Genomic DNA, 18,337 nt, shown 5'->3' with positions numbered 1-18,337 from the left:
TTTTTTTTTTTAACTTAACGCGTCAATAAAGTTGCTATCATCTTTTATATTTATTTTCAGCCAATGAAAAACTCAGTCAATATCTGCAACAAGTCCCGTTGTGTTACTACTGCTTTATTATATGTACATTTATGCTAGTTTCACTACAATACTAAATCAACGATAAGTTATAGGTTATAGCAGTGATATTCGTTTTTACCAGTCATGGTCTGTGCCTTCAGACTGCCTTGCTTCATCTAGATCGTCAGCTGATATCGTACAAAATGCATCATTTGCGGCTGGATCACGATAGACAAACAAATCCTCAGTCGGATCATAGCCAATCAAAACGATAAAATGGCCTAAATAATCATAGCCTTTGCATCGTTCCAGCAATAAATCAAGCTGACTACACAGGCTGCCAAGACATCCACGGTGTTGCTATGGCGTATAGATCAGTCCAAATAAAGAGGAGACAAGCTTATGTTAGTTTACTTACTTTACATAATTGACACCTTAATAAGCGAGCATTGACTAGTGTAATAATAGCAAATTTCTTACAAAACAAGAACCGCTTAAAATCATCCAAGGGTAACATCCTATGCAAAATTCCTATGAATCTATAAATACATTTAATAAAAGACAACTTACATTCGTACCACATGCACTGAACAGCTTTTGGCAATAGCAAACAGTTTGTTGACTCTTTTCTCGTCTTCATTGAAACTGTCTTGATAAAACTTTTGATCTTGATATTCTTTTCGACTACCTAAATAGCTTGTGTAATAGGTGAAATCTTGAACATAGTTTCGTAATAAAAAGGCTAAATCAATTGTCCAGACACTGTTGACAGGACATTGCCTTGTTATCTCTTCCACACTCACTATGAATCCTAAGCCTCGTAATGTCATGACTACACACGCTAATCCGCAGTCCCAGTTTGTGTCCTATGATATGCATGTAAGCATGAATTATTTCCCTCTGTCTCCCTCTCTCCCTCCCTCTCTTTCTTTCTTTTTTTTTTTTTTTTTTACTTCATTTTACTTGGTTTATATGCGGTATTGGGTGATCACTGAATTCTGAATAGTTTATAATGGTATCTGAAGTAATGGAGTTCATAGTGTCATCTGTACCAAGTGAAATCATAATGTTGAAAAGAAAAAAAAAAATAAAAAAAAAAGGACTCACACACACACACAACTATTTAAATCATTCGGATATCCAAATAAAGAAACAAACATATATATATATATATATATATAGTCTCCCATCTTTATATTTTACCTTATATACAAGTACATGTATCATTTTACACTATGCTATAGTCTGTTACTTGTTCTTTTTATCCATGATCTATGCTAAATTGTCTGGATTGTATCGGCACTTTTTGATTGGTGGAACCTATCCCGCTGTTTTGGCTGTGACGACATGACATCTAAATTTTGTTTCGTTTTCCCTTTTTTTTTTTTTTTTTTTTTTTCCTCTCATCTTCAGATGCAACAAAACCGTATACCCGAACAACAAGGCGTGGGTCAGACCTTACCTCCTGTACCTGTTGGTATCGACACCATGAACTCACCACCTTTACCTCCGGGTGCTATGCCAGCTGGTACTCGTCTTCAAGTAGGGAAATATCAAGTGATTGTACACAACTTTATTGCAGAAGGTAATCTCAACATGCGTGTATATGTTATCTTTATTTATATTCATCATGTTAGGTGGTTTTGCCCATGTCTATATTGCTCGTATTGAAGGAAAATCAGGCTATGTGGTATTGAAAAGAGTGGCTGTTCCTGATGGAGAAAGACTCAAGATGGTAGAGAAAGAGATTGCGTTTATGGTAAGAAGATTATCTTATTTCATTATTGACTGATCATCATGCTCTAGAGACGACTTGGGGATCATAAAAATATTGTGCGCTATTATGAATCGAGAATTGATCCGTTGTCTGTAGGTGGATTTGAAGCGCTTATTTTGATGGAATACTGTCCTGGTACGTGCCTTGATTTTATATTTTTATATTTATATATATATATATTAAATCAATGTAGGTGGTGGTGTCATTGATCTGATGAACAGAAGATTACAACAGCGACTGACTGAACCTGAAATCTTAAAGATCTTTAGTGATGTAGCAGAGGTAAGTTTGTTGGTCATATCAACCATAGATTGATTCCATATCTAGGCATTGGCTTATATGCATTACTGTAATCCACCTGTCTTACACAGAGACTTGAAAGTAGAGAACATTTTGATTTTGAATCAGGACCATTACAAATTATGTGATTTTGGTTCTGCTTCATTGTCAAGAGGAAACTATATTCCAACTACATTACGTGATGTACAGAAACTAGAAGACGATATTCAACGCCATACAACCCTTCAATACCGTGCACCAGAAATGATTGATGTCTACCAAAAGAAACCAGTGAATGAAAAAGCAGATATTTGGGCTATGGGTGTTTTGCTTTACAAACTGTGTTATTATACAACACCTTTTGAAGAAGAAGGTCAATTGGCGATTCTGAATGCACGCTACACTATACCTTCTACACCCATGTTCTCAGAAGGGTTGTGTCGATTGATTGTGTCTATGTTACAAGAAGATCAACACCGTAGACCGACTATTTATCAAGTATTGAATGCAGTCTGTCATTTAAGAGGCATGGAATGTCCTATTCGAGATATTTATTCAGAACCTATCATGACACCTGCTCAACAACAACAACAACAACAAGCCATTTTTGAAAAAATATCTAGTCCTGCTCAAGAATTACCTCATATTACACCTATGCGTCGAGGTAGACCTACAAAGCCTGAAAGGAACAGTACACAAGAATCCTATGATCCCTTTGATCCATCGCATATGAATAAACAGTCAACAACAACAACAACAACACCACCACCACCACCACCATTACCTGTGCATGAATCTTCTACTTTTCAAAATAGTTTTATACCTGAAACATCATCCTCATCTCCTCCTTCTTCTTCTTCTTCTCCTCCTTCGCGTGTACAGAGTGCTCCCTTGACACATCATACAGCACCAAAACCTCAAATGGCTACTAAAATACTACAATCACAACCTAATTCACCTGTCAGTTCAAATCAACAACAAGAAACAGAAGAAACAGAAGAAAGCATGCCTAAAATCAATCGTAATGTATCTTCTAGTATTGAAGCTCGATTCATGGCCATTAAGAACGCAAGCAGAAACACACAGTATGTGAAGCCTACACCTACTGTCAGTACAAGCACAAGCAAGAAAAACAAGCCTGCACCACCACCTAAACCTGCCCGGTTCCGTACACACCAAAGAACGGTGTCCACTGAAGATGTAGACGAGTTTGAGCATAAATTTCCTTCTTTAGAAGAACTAGATAAAGCCATCTAAATTTATTGATTAAATGACCATAATCGAACAAAGGCATCACCTTTGTCATTCTGTACAACAGCCACTATTTTGTCTTCATCAAAACCAAGTGTTTCCATATGAGCATCAGGCAATTCGTTCAGGCTAGACTGGTCTTGGTACATACGGAGTGTCATGATGTGTTGCTTTGTGGCTAGATTCCATATGTAAATGCCTGATCGATCACCACTGATGAGTTTATGCTTGGTAATAGCAAGTGCATCGACTCGACATGTATGGCCATACAGTGTTTGTTGAAAACGAATGTCTAATTGTGACCCTCGGTTCGACACAATGTATTGTTTCATTGTGTTATTTGTGTGAGCTGTAATCAGATAGGGTGAGTCATACACCATGGATGTGATTTGGTCTGACAAAGAATGACATGGAAAAGAAAGGGGACAAAAGCCTTGCCTTGAGGATATGACTCGGTGCAAATTCAGCACTATTTCTTGCATCCCCACGGTATCATGATGAGAAGAACCAAAGCACAACACAACTTTCCAGCGTTGATTTGCTATAGCATGGATATCCATGATCATAGGAGACCAATCCATTGGACTCTGTAAGCATTGAATAAGGGAACAAGTGAGATTCTGAAGACGAAAGACAGAGAGTTTTCTATTATGAGTAAAGGTAACTAATATCGGGTAGTTCATGCCAACAGAGATGACCTTGTTTTGTTCTGTAGCATAAGTGGCTATTTCTACTATATCCAAATCCATAGACGAAGATCCTTTGATTTCCCATAATGTCAATCCACCATTCGCATCACCAGCTACTAAGTGATGTGTATGGGTACTTTCCACTAGTTTTAGGAATGTAACACAGGATGTGCATTGCAATTGTCGTAATAAGACAGGTCCCTCTGTTCTATAGACATCAATTGAACTTTGTTGCGAAATAAACAGCACGTCATGCATCAATTGTAATTGATGAGGTGAAGTGTTGTCTTGATACTGGACAATGTCATGTATATCATGATTGCCTAGAGAAAAAATATAGAATGGATAAGTGGCTTATCTATGTTTGTGTTTACCTAGTAACCAGTTGTGATGGACTCTATATTTGGTTTTCCAGCTGCCTCCATATCGCGTAGCAGTTGTTTTTTGAGTGATATTCTCTTGTGCTTCAAATTGGTTCATAAACAACGGTTTCCATAACTGCAAGAAAACAAAAGGTCAATACAAGTAAGAAAGTCATCATCATCTTACCATTTCATCACTGGCCATCTGTGACCAACGAAGACTGACTACAGCACACTGAGCCAAGTCACTTGAAGATAAGAAACTAAACACTTTTAGCACAAGTTCTTTTGAGAAAACAGAGTCAACAAAGTCAATTCTTTTTTCTAATTGACATTGTAGTTTCTTTGTGCGTCTGAGGCGTTTCTTTGATGGTAAATCCATTGAAGAGAAAAGAAAGTGTGTTTATGCTAGTGTTTAAGTTCTTTGACAGATTCAGAGACCGAAAAAAAATTACATACACACACACACACACACACACACACACACACACACACATACACACGCAATGAACCACAGGCTTATAAAAAATAAGATAAAAAAAAAAGGCACTGGTGAACCTTTTATGTAGCAAGTCAAAACAACATTGAATAAAGAAACCTTAGAAGCAATATATTTTGAAGGCAATTATGTTTATCAACCACCTAAAACAGAAACAAAAAAAAAAACAAGTTGTGTCGACAGTCATGAAAAAGATCAAAAGAAACAGAATTCTGCATAATTCAAAAAAAAAAAAAAAAAAAAAAAAAGATGACTAAAATTTTTACTGTCAGAGTTTAATAAATTCCCCACACAAACTTACTCTCTTTTTATTTTATTTTTCTTTACTCTTTTCTTTTTATCATGGATATTCAACAACTCTTTAGTGTCAGGGATAAGGTTGTCTTGGTGACAGGTGGCTCTCGTGGTATTGGTGAAATGATTGCTACTGTATGTCTTTTTTTTTTTAGAGTGAAATCCATGATTGACTTGATGTATAGGGATTTGTTCAAAGCGGTGCCATTGTCTATATCAGTAGTCGTTCTGCTAAAGCGTGTGATGAAGTAAGATAAACCCCTTTTTCTCGTGTCTCACCGGGGAACTTATCTGTTTTGTTTAGGTTGCTGCTAAATTAACAGCTTTGGGCCCTGGTAAATGTATTGCTTTGCCTGCTGATTTACAAAGTGTTGAAGACATCAAGAAACTTGTTGCTGAATTAGGCAAACGCGAAGACCGTAAGTCATTCGCTTGTTAGATATCAAAAGGGCACTCACATGCAAATCCATAGACTTGGATGTGCTTATTAACAATGCTGGTGCTACCTGGGGTGCTCCTCTTGACCAATATCCCGATGCTGCATTCCAAAAAGTCATGAACTTGAATGTTACTCGTATTTTTACTTTGACACAAGCGTAAGTGAAGCGCTCGTATGCGTATGTTTTGTTTCTAAATAGGATATAGTTGTCTCCCTCTTTTGAGAGCCAAGGCTACAAAGGATGTTCCTTCTCGTGTGATCAACATTGGTTCTATCAATGGTGAATCTGTAAGTGGTCTGTATCTGTCTTAACGCTAATGACTCGACATAGCCTCCTGGTATGGAAACCTATGCTTATTCTTCCTCTAAAGCTGCCGTTCATCACTTGAGTCGTCACTTGGCTGGTAGACTCGGTCAAGAACATATCCTTGTGAATGCCATTGCTCCTGGCTCATTTCCTTCCAAGATGATGGCCGCTACTTTGAAAGAAAGAGGCGATAAGATTGTTGCTGCTGTTCCTGTTGGAAGAGTAGGTACACCTGAAGACATTGCTGGTACTTGTTTATACCTTGCTTCTCGTGCTGGTCAATACACTGTTGGAGCCCTTATTACTGTAGATGGTGGTGCTTTAGTTGGTTCAAGTAAATTGTAAATAAATTCATGCAGAACAGTGGAGTCTCTATGTTGCGACGCAGCCTTAAAACGCCCTGAATTAAAAATAAGTTTTCGACCAATGAACGGTGTGAATAAAAATACACTTTTTCCCTTTTTTGTATACTTTTTCTCTATCCAGGTTAATGTATTCCTGATCGCTGGTAACTTTATATACGTCTCTCTTGGTTACATATACATCAGAAACTTTGTTTCGAATACGGTGTATATTAGCAAACAAACAAACACATTGTCTGTGCCTGTTAGTTTCATTTTCGACATGCATTTCAAGTTCCGACATGGATCATCGTACGTCATCCAATTGAAGAAGAAAAAAGGGGAGAAGACAGAATGTGTTGTAATTTAGGACTGTCAATCATAAACAAATGTTACAGTTCCTTTTTTGTGTGTGACGCATCCATTGTAAGCATGAGTTTATTTCGTTTGTGTACAAACACAAAGAGAGTAAGAGTAAATGAGAGACTCAATTGACTACAGTATTTAAACAAGATCCCTCATTTTAGTTGTTTGGCCATTCAATGCTATCGTAAATCCATCCGTTGGATGAAATAGACGAAAATAGAAATTGTCTGTTCTTTAAAAGTCCATTGAATGATTGGTTATCACACGACTGTTGGTTTTAATGTCCGTCTTTTTGTCTATTTTTTATAACAAATCCTCTCTTTTTTTTTCCTTTTCTCTCTTTCTTTCTCTTTTTCGATTTTTTTTTTTTGCCCCTTTCGTACAACCAAGCGACACGTATTACTTTCATTACTTTGATTCAATAAAGAACAAGACGAGATAATAAGCCTATTTTTTCTATTTTATTTCATTATTCATTCATGATGGATTTCACAAATAAAGCACTCTTGAAGCGCATTGCATCTGCTAGCCAAGAAAAAGTCTATCCCAGTGTCCATTCAAAAACCGAAATTCCTTTAAGAAAGATACTTTTGTCCTCAAGGTAATAATTTCTTTATTTTTTTTTTTTTGTCTTATTAATTGTATAAAAAAAAAGACTTTGGGAAAGCGTTAGAAAAGAGCAAGAAAAACTATCAGAACTGGAATCAAAGGATATATGCAGTGATGAAGATTGGTGGTTTGCTACAACAGATGAAACATTGGAAGCATTAGTTTCTTTTGCTAGTGAGCCATCTTCACCTTTGAATAATGACCCTGAAAGTCCCTCTGCCTTATTGGATTTGGACTATAATCATAATCTGTTCTTGAATAATAATGATGCACCTACTACCAATACTGCCCATACTGAATCAAGTGGCTGGTCATGGCTAGAAGAAGAAAGCAGCAAGATCAATGCTACCCAAAACCTCTTGTCGCATACTCTCCACATGGATGAATTAGTGGAAGATGATTCTGAAGAAGATGAAGAAGAAGATCTTCTCAATGTAAATAATAATTTCTTAAATACCCAACCAAACAAGCATGAGGAAGAAGAAGAAGAAGATGAATTCAATAATGAAGAATGGCTTGCTGTCCATGAGACTACGCCTATCAAAGCTCAAGGCAGCCGATCCACGAAAAGAAAGAGAGAAGTGGATGAAGATGACCAAGAGCGTCCTAGCAAGAAACTCTCTGTTAGAGAAGAAGCTATTGATTTGCTTGCTGCTGCTGCCCTTTTAACAAGTAATCCACCAGGCACATACCCTACTGATAATAAGTCCAATGCTACTACTGCCACTGCTATTGCATCTCCATTGCTTCGTGTCTAATAGTTACATATATACATATTCCCTTTTTATTATTATTATACTACATGCTTTTATGTATTTCACAACTGTACAAAGACTTATATTTTTCATATTTTTTCTTTAAAAAAAACACACACACATACACATATATTTTATTCATTCAAGAGAAGACAAAAAGAAGAGAAAAAAAAAACTAAAAAAATTCTATAATTCAAAAAAAAAAAGAAAAAAAAGAATCATTCTTTTTTGTATTAAAGCTTTGAACAAAATGCAAATCTTTAATAAATATCAACTTGTAAATGACGTGTTCCATGACGCTTACTATGCTTTTTGATAGGTAATGAAAAGCAAACCATGTGATGATGATGGATAATCATTTAAGCGAGGAAAAGGATGATGTTTAATAATTACAAATGGGCAGTATTTACAATTAAAATGCCAAGAAAGTTGCAAGTAAACATGCAATAAATCCTATGATAACAGAATGCTGAGTCATGATGGAGCCACTGTTGGTAGTTGTAGAAGAAACACCTTGTACACTTCCTTCCACACCTGTTGCAGAAGCAATACCAATACGATCATTCACCATATCAAATACCATATAAACACTGCGCAAGAAAGAGTCTCCTACAAGATAGAGATTACTGCCTACAGTGCCTGAAGTAGGGGCAATACCAAACACACAATAACTAGCAGTAGACACACTATCTGTATCCAAGGGAATGATCAATTCAGAAATAGGAACAGCCAAGGTAACAGGTTCAGTAGCAGAAGAACTGGCTTTCATTTTGAGCACTACTTGTTTAGTAGAAGAGGATGCACTACAGCTAATGATATAAGCACCTGAACTAGTATCTGTTGTATAGCCACTAGAACCAACAACATTTTCAATGATGGTCTTGGCCATACTGTTAGGTAAATAAGTCAATGTAGTGCCTGTATCAAGAATAAAAGCACTGTTGCTGTTAAATGAGACATCCACTGAGTTACTGGTATCATTGGTATTACTGCTGTTTGTGACTGAAATGCCTTGTGCACCGACCATCCAATAATAATTGCTATTGTCAAATGTGATGGCTCTCTTCTTACTGCTTCGTGTGGATGTGAGAGAAACAACATCAAGATAAGTTAAATTGCCTGAATATTTAGATGTATCAACACCACCAAAAATGACTTCACCAACCCATCCCGTCTTTTCTAAATTGTTCATGTAGATAGAAAAGACGGGGTCACTAATGACACCTTGAGACACCAAATTGAATACAAAAGGATTGTATGTGCCTTGGCCATTACTTGAGGCAGCTGTCAATTTAGGGTAACCCAGTCCCAAGATACCATTGCCTGTGGGCGTGGTTGAAGTAGCAAGCGACTTGAGATGAAGGGTATTATTGGTATTTGTTTGAGCAACACTTGTTGTGATTGTGTTTGCGTTGGTCAGAATGTTTTGTGTTGCTGAAGCTAATCCGAATTGTTGGGATTGCACAGTAGCACCGGATATAGCAACTGTATCTGTCACGTAGGTGCCATTGACACTGCCAATCCCATAAGTCAATGAAAAAGCCTTGTTGAGTGATTTAAATGTGCTGGATTGAGATGAATTGAAGACGGCATTAGGACACTCGCTGGCAGGACATGATGATTCAGGCACCCAGAGGTCACTACTATAAACCGCAAGCAAAATTTAATTTCTTGGCACAATATGCTATTTTTTTTTTTTTTACCTTCCAGTGTCGAGAGTGACAGTAAATGTCTGTGCCGGTGTGCCGATATCGAGGTCAATCAAGTATTGTGAGCCTGCATCGTTGTATAATGAGGTTGTGTAAAAGGTATCTCTTTTAGAAATAGTGTGTGTTTGAGTGGCTCTACGTAGCGGTACTCGAAGCAATTTGGGTTTTTGAGGTGCTGCATCTGCCTGTAAGTATAATAAAGTACTTAAAATAAATAAATTTGTTTTTATTTGCATTCTAAAGTAAGATGGAATAAAAAAAAAGGAAAAAGAAATAAAAAAAAGGGGGGACAAATTTATATATTTCTATTAATAGCGGCGACACCTGAGTTGAAATAAACATTCTGTCATATATCGCCAAGAGAACAGAGAGTGTTTACCCGCCTTTCAGTAATTTGTCTGACACGTTCTTTAATGAGGCATTACATATGTCTATTGTCATACAAGTTACACAGTGTCGAAAAAAAAGAAAATCGAGAGCGTCAGGCCAAGCATCATACAAAACCATGGTTTGGACACATTTGTTTTGCTTTCAAACGTAGGCGAGTAATAACCGTTCGCAGCCAAACCTATGCCTACTTGAAGACCCAACATGTCATGCACCACGTATGCGCTTCTCAGCACTGTTTGACCTAATATCCAACCAGAACCTACAGAATTTAAGAACCCAGTTGAAATAGGTGCTAGTCCAAACAAACAAGTCTTGGCTGTACTCATATCATTTGCATCTTGAGGCAGGGCCATTTCTTTAAGTGGTACACGAATGGTTACTGGGTTACTCGAAAACGTATCGGCTGTCGTTGAGAATTGAAAATCAAACCATTGGTCTCGAGTCAAGAAATCGTTACAGTTGACTTGGTAGACTACACTGCCGCCGTTAAGACTTAATGCGGTATAATTATCTGTAATCAGACTCAAGACGGCCAAGACAGTTTCCTCAGACATGTAAGAAAGAGTAGTGCCTGTGTCTAAAATAACTGGCTGAATGTCTGGAAATTGTGTTTCATAGACCTTGTTATCATTGCGATAACAAGCCACTGCTTGACCAGGCACTGTCCAATACTTGAAAGTACCCTGTTGTGAAGAATAAGACCGTCCGACCTGAGGTTCTCCTGTTTGAGGATGGTAGCTTATAAGAGGCAAGAATTTCAAGGCGCCTGTAAATCGACTGGTTTCATAGCCGCCAATCACAATTTCACCTGTATATCCATAGTCAGCCTGTCTATTCAAGTAGATAGAGAACACAGGTTCTTGAATCACTTTGTTCTTGAGCAGGTTAAGAATGAATGTATCTTGCGTAGGGTCTCGCATCAAACTAGGGAAAGCTAACCCTAGTATGCCACTGGATCGTATGTTACTTAGGTCATTGGTAGAAGAAGCAAGGCCAAGTACTTGATGTGGGCAAGCCAGATTACCATTGATTGTAATGATATCATAAGCTAATACGCCTTTTACTGAGCCTCTTCCATATTGTACCTCAAAAGAACTCTTTGTTTCATTCAATGTCTTTGATTCTGACTCTGAAAAGCGGGGACTAACACAAGCAGATTTAGAACATTTGGATGCGTTTATCCATAGATCCGAACTACTAAGATAAGTAATTGGCCTAATTAATGCCTATTGTTATGGTTACCTTCCGGTATCTAATGTTAGGTTGAATTTTTGAGGTGGTGTTCCTATCCCAATCTCAATTAAATATTCTCTTGCATTGGCATTAAATAAAGGTATAGCAGGTATATTCTGTCGTTTTTGTAAAACATTTGTATATTTATGTTCAATGATAGGTAGCCTCATCAATTGTTGAGCTGAACATAACGTAACGGATAAGAGAAACAGAAAATTTGGATACATGAAAATAAAATAAAATAGAAGAGCAAATGATGATACAACTTGATTTATTGAATGTTTTGATTTAATTGCTGTATTTGGCACTGCGTTTCCTAAAGCGTTTGCTTTTTCAGCCAATTACAACTCAGTAGAATGAGTTTCTCTACCACTAGTTGACATAAGCTCCATTGAGCTTATTCATCATAGGGGCTTTGTTTACCATTCATTGTTTCCCAACTTCTTTTGACACACACACACACACACACACACACACACACACACACACACACACACACACAAAGACATAACTTGTCTAGCCCCAAGACTGTCAGTTTTGGGCCAATTCGCCTGAATTCAAAGCCTCTGATGCTCCATTGCATGTGATCATACGCATGGACACTCTTCTCCTCATATCTAGCCTTGTATTTCTATAAAAGTGTCATTACTAACATCAAGCCAAGACTTTGTATTTTTCAATACAACCATCCATGTAATGTTTTTAAATAGACAACAACTGGTCTATAGCCAACCGATTGCCTCTTTCCACTCGTTTTTAGAATAGATAAATAAGTTATTAGGTATTTGTAAGTTAATGGGTTCAAAAGTCCCATTCTAGAGCAAACAACGCAAGTTTTACTGCAAATCTTTGTCTTTCTCTTAGGCTTATAAAGGTAGCAGAAGGCCTTTTCATACCTGCATAAATGCTCTAAATACCTACAAACAGTGTTTACCATCATGCATGGTACCTTTAGAGTTGATTTGGGGCAAAAAAGGTGACATGTAAAATATGACCAAAATGACCTTTCGACCAAAGGGTATTATTACTTATGAAAATATTGATTTTGACAACGCTTGATCTTCTATTCTATCAGAAGGAAGATCTGAACTGGAGGAAAAAGCAATTGCATAAATTGCAATCTAAGAGGAACAAAGCAATGCGGCATCAGAAGCATAGAGGACTGATATTTCAAGGCTTGGATCATATCAACTACCTAATCCAGTCTTTACAACAGTCGATAGCAGAGATCGAGATTTTGAAGTCTGGCAAGTTTTGGAGAGAACATGGAGAGAAATCTGCAGGCTTTTTGAAGCGGACACAAGTATCTCGACAAAACCAGCAATCCATCATTGAATTGAGAGATCCAGTGACTGAAGAGCTTTGTCAAGAGCAACATGATATTTCTCGTATAGCAACTGAATTTTATACCTCGCTATTTACTCCTTCTCCCACCGACACTGTAGCTCTTAGGGCTTTGACTCGATCTATCCCTAGTTACTTGAAGATTTCATCAGAACAACAGGAGAAACCTATGCAGCCTATTGATGTTGATAACATACTCAAAGAGAGCAAGCATGCCCCTCGTAAGAGTAGTCCAGGACCAGATGGACTGCCATATGAGATTCTGTATTTGGTTATAAAATTCCCTCCATATCATGATCTGATATCGACTGTCTATAATGACGCTTTGCAGAAGAGTAAGTTTCCTCAGTCATGGAATGAATCAGTCATGTGTCTGCTGTACAAGAAAGGTGATCCTGCGGATATGAAGAACTATCGTCTTTTGTCCTTAGCAAATACGGATTACAAACTGTTTACACGTATCGTCAATCGTCGAATCATGGAGGTATCTTCTCATCTTATTAGCCGTCATCAATTGGGGTTTATTCTTGGGCAGTTTGTCGCTGAAAATGGTATGATCTGTCAATTGCTAATGGAGGATGCTCAAAGGAAATGGTCGATCGCTGAACAACTTGATAATGGTCCTGATTTTAGTACCTTGAATGCTGATATTGGTCTTCTCTTGGATCAAGAAAAGGCTTACGACAGAGTGAATTTACACTACCTGAAGAAAGTGATGAAAAAGTTTGGCTTCCCTTCCCCACTGATTAAATGCATTTACAAGTTAATAAGCGATAATCTTATCCGAATCAACATCAACGGTCATCTCTCCTCCGAAGTTGCTAAATTACGCGGATTGAAACAGGGTGATCCTCTCTCTCCTATTCTGTATAATTTGGCTTTTGAACCTTTCTTGCTCTCCATTCTCCATGATCGTCAATTTCAAGGCTACATAATGGATACTGAACGGACGAAGCTTCTATGTTACGCTGACAATGCTCTGGTCTTTGTACATAATTCCACTGATCTTGCTCGGCTAAAACTGCATATGGCTCGATATTGCGAAGCCTCGAATGCAAAGTTCAACCATGAAAAGATGGAAACCTTCTCGGTGCCTGGCAGAAATACATGGACTTATTGGGAAGCTCCACTCTCTCAAGTGGGTATCAAGCATTTGCACTCTGTCGAAGATGATGAACCCTTAATTTATTTGGGTTTTCCATTGACACAAAGCCGTATTCAAAGAGTCAATTTTATGGGTTCTATGATAACAAAGGTTAAGACTGCCATACAAATCCACTCTACACGTTCATTGTCTGTTGTTGGCCGTGCCACTGTCTTGAATTCACTGATATTGTTTAAAATATGGTATATCTTGCGGGTTACTCCGTTGACGCTTGCTGATTTCAAACAATTGAAACCTTTGGCCATTCAATTCTTGCGTAAGAATATAGTTCCTGTTATTCCTTGGAAGTATGGACGCTGCCAAAAGAAAAAGGTGGACTTGGAGTAATTAATATTCAGGCTCAGGCCTCGGCTTTATGTTTTCGCTGGCTGCATCCTTTGTTGGCGTATGATCAAGATACTATTGATGCTCATCCGGTCTCGTACTTACTTAGCCTTCATATTCGTAATATCAATGACTGTAAATATTATCAGGCTCCATTGTTGTTTCCTTCTTCTCGTACACAAGGGTTGAAAAAACAAAGAACTGACACTATTGATATGCTATATCGTGCCGTTGGTTGTCTTCCTCGATCATTTGCTAATGCTCGCCTTAATACTGCTACCGCTATGGTCCTACCTTTGTAAGCTGTGCTCTACGTTCCTCCTTTTTCGTCCTTCGTTGTCCTCCTACGTGTCAAGAAAATGATGGTGTCAGATGTCTTTCAAGTTGATGCTAGGCTCAACTTTGTTCACTGGAAAGATACTCGTGATCCTTCATTACTTTATTGGAAGCGTACTCCCTCCACAGTCTTCAAAGGTCTTGCATCTGGGAGTTTGAAACTTCAGCCATTTTTTAGCTCTGTATGTAGCCCTGCTCCACTTGAAGACTCGACGGTCTCATTTGCGCCTTTGATCAACCAATTTCGGTTTTAAGATGATCAAGGTATTTGTAGTGTCAAAGCATCGGCTAAGACATTTCGTCAGTCAGTTCTCTCGTCTATGGCTCCTCCTTTGGCCTTGAGAAATATTGCAGAAGTGAAATGGAAATTCTTTTGGTCTCTGTCTCTTACAGCCATTCAACGTAATGTGACATACCGGTATATCTTGGGGTGTATTCCTCATTGTCGATTCTTACATTTTATTATGCCTCATGTGTTTGACTCTCCCTTCTGTCCGGTGTGCTTAACTACCACTGACTCTATTAGCCATATGCTCTTTCATTGTCCAACTAAAGAGAAGGTATAGCAGGAAATCATCTTTGAGTTTCTTTGGCCTACCACATCCATCTCTAATATCAAAGAGACTCTTCTGTCCCTGGACTTCTCGTACATCTGGTACTGCCAATGGAAAGGAATCAAACCATACAGAATTCTCATAATTACTCTTTCACAAATCTGACTTGCTCATATGAGATTTATCTTTGACAAGACCCCCATTGTACCTACGGCCATATTAGCAAGCATCCGATTCAATGTTCGTCAGACCATTGAAGAGGATCAATACCATTCAACCATGTAAATTTTTTTCCTTTCTATATATTTTAGTTTATTTTGTTTAGTATTTTCTATTTTATTAACTTTCATTTTAATTGCACCCGCCTCTTCACTTTGACTATTACTCTTAGTGTACGCGGCTCAATCAATAAACACATTTAAAAAAAAAGATATTGTTTTTGACGCTACGAGACGAAAAACAAAGATACTAACGCTACTAGGCACTCAAAATGTGCGCTAAAGGCTCTAGTTTTTGGTGAATGTATTTATTTGCCGATTGTACTATGAAAAAGATGAGATATGTGCGAAAAACCTCATAAACACTTTTGTCTATTTGCTCAATATTTTAGCAGCAAAGTGTCTGTGTTATCTAAGTCAGTAGGCTCAAAAGACATAAATCTACAGCTTTTGTTATTGTACCAAAACCAAATAACTGCATAAAGATGCAATTCTAAGCAATGACTCTAAGTCAAAAGCAAGTCAAAAGCAAGTTAAACCTGCCAGAGATTTCATTCGGAGATAATATCGTACATGTTTCGTCACTCGTCTGAATCTGAAAATTGTAATATGCGCATAAAATGGAAGGGGGTATACACGCCTCTTGTTTTTCCTTTTTTTTTTCAAAGTTTGTTTGCTCTGGTGTTTTGGTGTGCTTCTTTCTAAGTACTATCTACAACGGTGTTTCTGGTGTTGCTCTTGGTGTTCTTGTTGTTGTAGCTAGTTCTCATACCCTTGGGTATCTATTCATTCTCTTTGTTTTTATCATCCTTTTCTGGCGCTTCGACTGGCCTCGCCCAGTAAGTGTTTAAGAACTTGTTTCTCCTATTTCCTAGATAAGTAAGACTTGATGAGTTCCATATTGCCTTGATGTGGTGGTCCCTGTTACCAAGAGCTTATTTTACCATTTCATACACCCGGGTTCCTTAGGGTACCAGGGTTATATTACTAACAGTTTTTTTGGTGTTCTCAACTTGTTGTATCATCAAAGACACTTACATACGTTGGTTTTAAATCAACAGTGTTTGTGTATCGCGATGAGAAGCAAAGAGTGCACTTTTTTTTGTTTCCTTTTTTTTATAGGTTTTTTTCTTTTTCTTTTTTTTTTTTCTTTTTTTTTTTTCTTTTTTTTTAAATAAAGTCTATATATAAAACAAAAAAAAAAAAACTTACAGTTTGTTTGTCATAGTTTAAAAAAAGTAAAAAGTAATGACCTTGATGAGACAGGCTTTGTATATCTGTTTTGTTAGCCTTCTTTCCAAGCCAGTTTTATTCGATGCGTAATCGTTATTTTGCTTATTAGCTTCAGCAAAAGTAATGTAACATTTACTGAATTTATCTTCACTGTGTGAGCAAAGTAAAATTCTATAGACAGAATTTGTTCTGCATGCTCATATTTCTGACGAAGAAAGGTAAAGCATATTACCATCTATTTACAGTTCTAATTTAGTACAATTGCTACAGTGGGTAGATGTTTGATAACTAATGATTTGCATTAAATGTGAGCAAAAAACCTCGTAAACATCCTTGTCCATTTGCTCAATATTTTAGCATCAAAGCTACTACGTCCTTTACATAAATAGACTCAGCAAGCAACGATCTTTATTTTGTCACTACACCAAAATCCAATAACCGCGTCTTTATGCAGTTCTCAGCAAAAGCTCCATTTTTATTGCAGCGGGAAGAAGAATTGGTGTTGCTATACATTTCAATCTCCACGACATAGTTACATGGTAAGCCCTATGTCCATTTACCCCACATTTGCATTATAAGATGCATATCTTTCTATTTTTCTATGCTCTTTGTCACTCTAGATAGCATATGGTATGTTCTATAAGTCTGTATCTAACAAGTTCTATATGCCATTTAGAGTAAAAATGGTCAAAACACAGCTTAAGTGCACTATTCTTTAATGGACCATTGCTCAACAACCAGACTATCAAAACAGCCCGTTTTTTTTTTCATTTAAACCATGTTCTTTCAAGCCAAGGAATCGAATGGTATTATTGATTTGGCTTCTAGGTGAATTTTTTTTTTGACGGAGGTTTGTAAAGATGAAAAAAAACAAAACTCGATCAGGAATTTTTGGAATAAGCCATTGTAGGTCTGATCCAACCGAAATCAGGTAAGACCATCTCTAGGTACTTTTGATAGAAAGAAGACAAGTTTACTAAGATGAAAAAGGTGAGTTAGTATGAGTATTGCCTTCAAATCTGCATTTAAAGTTAGTTGTACGTTGTAATCAGTACAAAAGAGGCCCTTTTCAATAAATTTCGGCTAGTATAAAAGCACCTATTCATACATTGTTCGATACACAAAGTGTATAAGAGCAAATTGTACTATAATATGTGATACTTTTGAGTCCAAAGAGAACAGTCTTGGATATGATAAATGATGGATGTCATGCAAAAGGAGGGTTCGATGTTTCAAATATTGATTTCTTGCGTATTTACGTACACTCTGCTTGAAGATCATTCTTTTTTCTCTATACTAGCACTTAAAAACCGCAATCGCGTTTCGATCGAGTTGAGAAAAATACTAGGTATCAGCTGCATAAAAGCAAAACGTAATATCCCGGAGGATTGAAAATAACATCACCATAGTTTGGAGTAGATAAAGGTATTATACGAGTGGATTGCACACATAGCTTTTATTACACAAAGATAATAAAAAAAAAAATTGCAGATCTGATCAGGATGGTCAAGCCTTTTCATGTTCTCTTGTCTGAACAAGAGTTGATCAGATTCTCAAACAGAAACAAGAAGACTCAAAGAAGGAAATATACATCATGAAGACTTACCAAGCCTTGGTCACCAACCAAATCAGCACAACCAGAGACAGAGAGAGACAGTCTCGCAATCAATCAGCTGTTATACCTAGCCTTTGATTACACAAGTTTCAACGCAACCTCATATCTAAACAGCCCCAAAGAAGCAAAGCACTAAATAGACACCATTCTTCCGTATCTATAGAACAATCAAGAAAAGAATATAAGCC

The 18,337-nt window shown here is 37.3% G+C and overlaps 8 protein-coding genes across 8 annotated transcripts; 4 read left to right on the top strand and 4 right to left on the bottom strand.

Moving 5' to 3' along the window:
- Positions 1-37: 37 nt before the first annotated feature.
- B0P05DRAFT_542733 (Guanylyl cyclase) lies at positions 38-1,191 on the bottom strand. Its single transcript, XM_051578345.1, has 5 exons — positions 1,024-1,191; positions 631-926; positions 479-578; positions 200-420; positions 38-151 (listed from the first exon to the last, which is right to left on the bottom strand). Exons 1-5 carry the CDS (start codon positions 1,123-1,125, stop codon positions 130-132), a joined length of 741 nt encoding a protein of 246 aa, XP_051434578.1. The 5' UTR covers positions 1,126-1,191; the 3' UTR covers positions 38-129.
- A 271-nt stretch (positions 1,192-1,462) lies between these two features.
- On the top strand, positions 1,463-3,330 carry B0P05DRAFT_637665 (kinase-like domain-containing protein; the record flags this gene model as incomplete). Its single annotated transcript, XM_051583656.1, has 6 exons — positions 1,463-1,645; positions 1,698-1,819; positions 1,867-1,972; positions 2,031-2,119; positions 2,165-3,279; positions 3,321-3,330. The coding sequence occupies exons 1-6, from the start codon at positions 1,474-1,476 to the stop codon at positions 3,328-3,330; spliced, it is 1,614 nt and encodes a 537-aa protein (XP_051434577.1). The 5' UTR covers positions 1,463-1,473.
- Positions 3,041-5,111, bottom strand: B0P05DRAFT_111732 (uncharacterized protein). Its single transcript, XM_051572965.1, has 5 exons — positions 4,606-5,111; positions 4,431-4,554; positions 3,414-4,379; positions 3,126-3,369; positions 3,041-3,065 (listed from the first exon to the last, which is right to left on the bottom strand). The coding sequence occupies exons 1-4, from the start codon at positions 4,798-4,800 to the stop codon at positions 3,356-3,358; spliced, it is 1,299 nt and encodes a 432-aa protein (XP_051434576.1). The 5' UTR covers positions 4,801-5,111; the 3' UTR covers positions 3,041-3,065; positions 3,126-3,355.
- Positions 5,112-5,174: 63 nt separating this feature from the next.
- B0P05DRAFT_542713 (uncharacterized protein) lies at positions 5,175-6,421 on the top strand. Its single transcript, XM_051578344.1, has 6 exons — positions 5,175-5,346; positions 5,397-5,459; positions 5,516-5,630; positions 5,684-5,807; positions 5,857-5,938; positions 5,982-6,421. The coding sequence occupies exons 1-6, from the start codon at positions 5,260-5,262 to the stop codon at positions 6,300-6,302; spliced, it is 792 nt and encodes a 263-aa protein (XP_051434575.1). The 5' UTR covers positions 5,175-5,259; the 3' UTR covers positions 6,303-6,421.
- Positions 6,422-7,022: 601 nt separating this feature from the next.
- B0P05DRAFT_596978 (uncharacterized protein) lies at positions 7,023-8,232 on the top strand. The gene is made up of 2 exons (XM_051583143.1): positions 7,023-7,265; positions 7,320-8,232. Exons 1-2 carry the CDS (start codon positions 7,144-7,146, stop codon positions 8,029-8,031), a joined length of 834 nt encoding a protein of 277 aa, XP_051434574.1. The 5' UTR covers positions 7,023-7,143; the 3' UTR covers positions 8,032-8,232.
- A 208-nt stretch (positions 8,233-8,440) lies between these two features.
- On the bottom strand, positions 8,441-9,973 carry B0P05DRAFT_470603 (aspartic peptidase domain-containing protein; the record flags this gene model as incomplete). Its single annotated transcript, XM_051574570.1, has 2 exons — positions 8,441-9,671; positions 9,732-9,973. The coding sequence occupies 2 exons, from the start codon at positions 9,971-9,973 to the stop codon at positions 8,441-8,443; spliced, it is 1,473 nt and encodes a 490-aa protein (XP_051434573.1).
- B0P05DRAFT_542708 (aspartic peptidase domain-containing protein) lies at positions 9,943-11,598 on the bottom strand. Its single transcript, XM_051578343.1, has 2 exons — positions 11,370-11,598; positions 9,943-11,270 (listed from the first exon to the last, which is right to left on the bottom strand). Exons 1-2 carry the CDS (start codon positions 11,585-11,587, stop codon positions 10,184-10,186), a joined length of 1,305 nt encoding a protein of 434 aa, XP_051434572.1. The 5' UTR covers positions 11,588-11,598; the 3' UTR covers positions 9,943-10,183.
- Positions 11,599-15,727: 4,129 nt separating this feature from the next.
- B0P05DRAFT_542695 (uncharacterized protein) lies at positions 15,728-16,376 on the top strand (the record flags this gene model as incomplete). Its single annotated transcript, XM_051578342.1, has 3 exons — positions 15,728-15,794; positions 15,841-15,922; positions 15,976-16,376. Coding segments are annotated over exons 1-3 (259 nt in total), but the record flags the coding sequence as incomplete, so codon positions are not given.
- Between the last annotated feature and the right edge of the window lie 1,961 nt (positions 16,377-18,337).

The sequence above is a fragment of the Gilbertella persicaria genome (genome assembly GCF_025201335.1).
Source record: "Gilbertella persicaria strain CBS 190.32 chromosome Unknown B0P05scaffold_21, whole genome shotgun sequence".
Classification (NCBI taxonomy): domain Eukaryota; kingdom Fungi; phylum Mucoromycota; class Mucoromycetes; order Mucorales; family Choanephoraceae; genus Gilbertella; species Gilbertella persicaria.
Note: the sequence above shows the minus strand (reverse complement) of the source record. Positions and strands in the feature narration are given on the sequence as shown.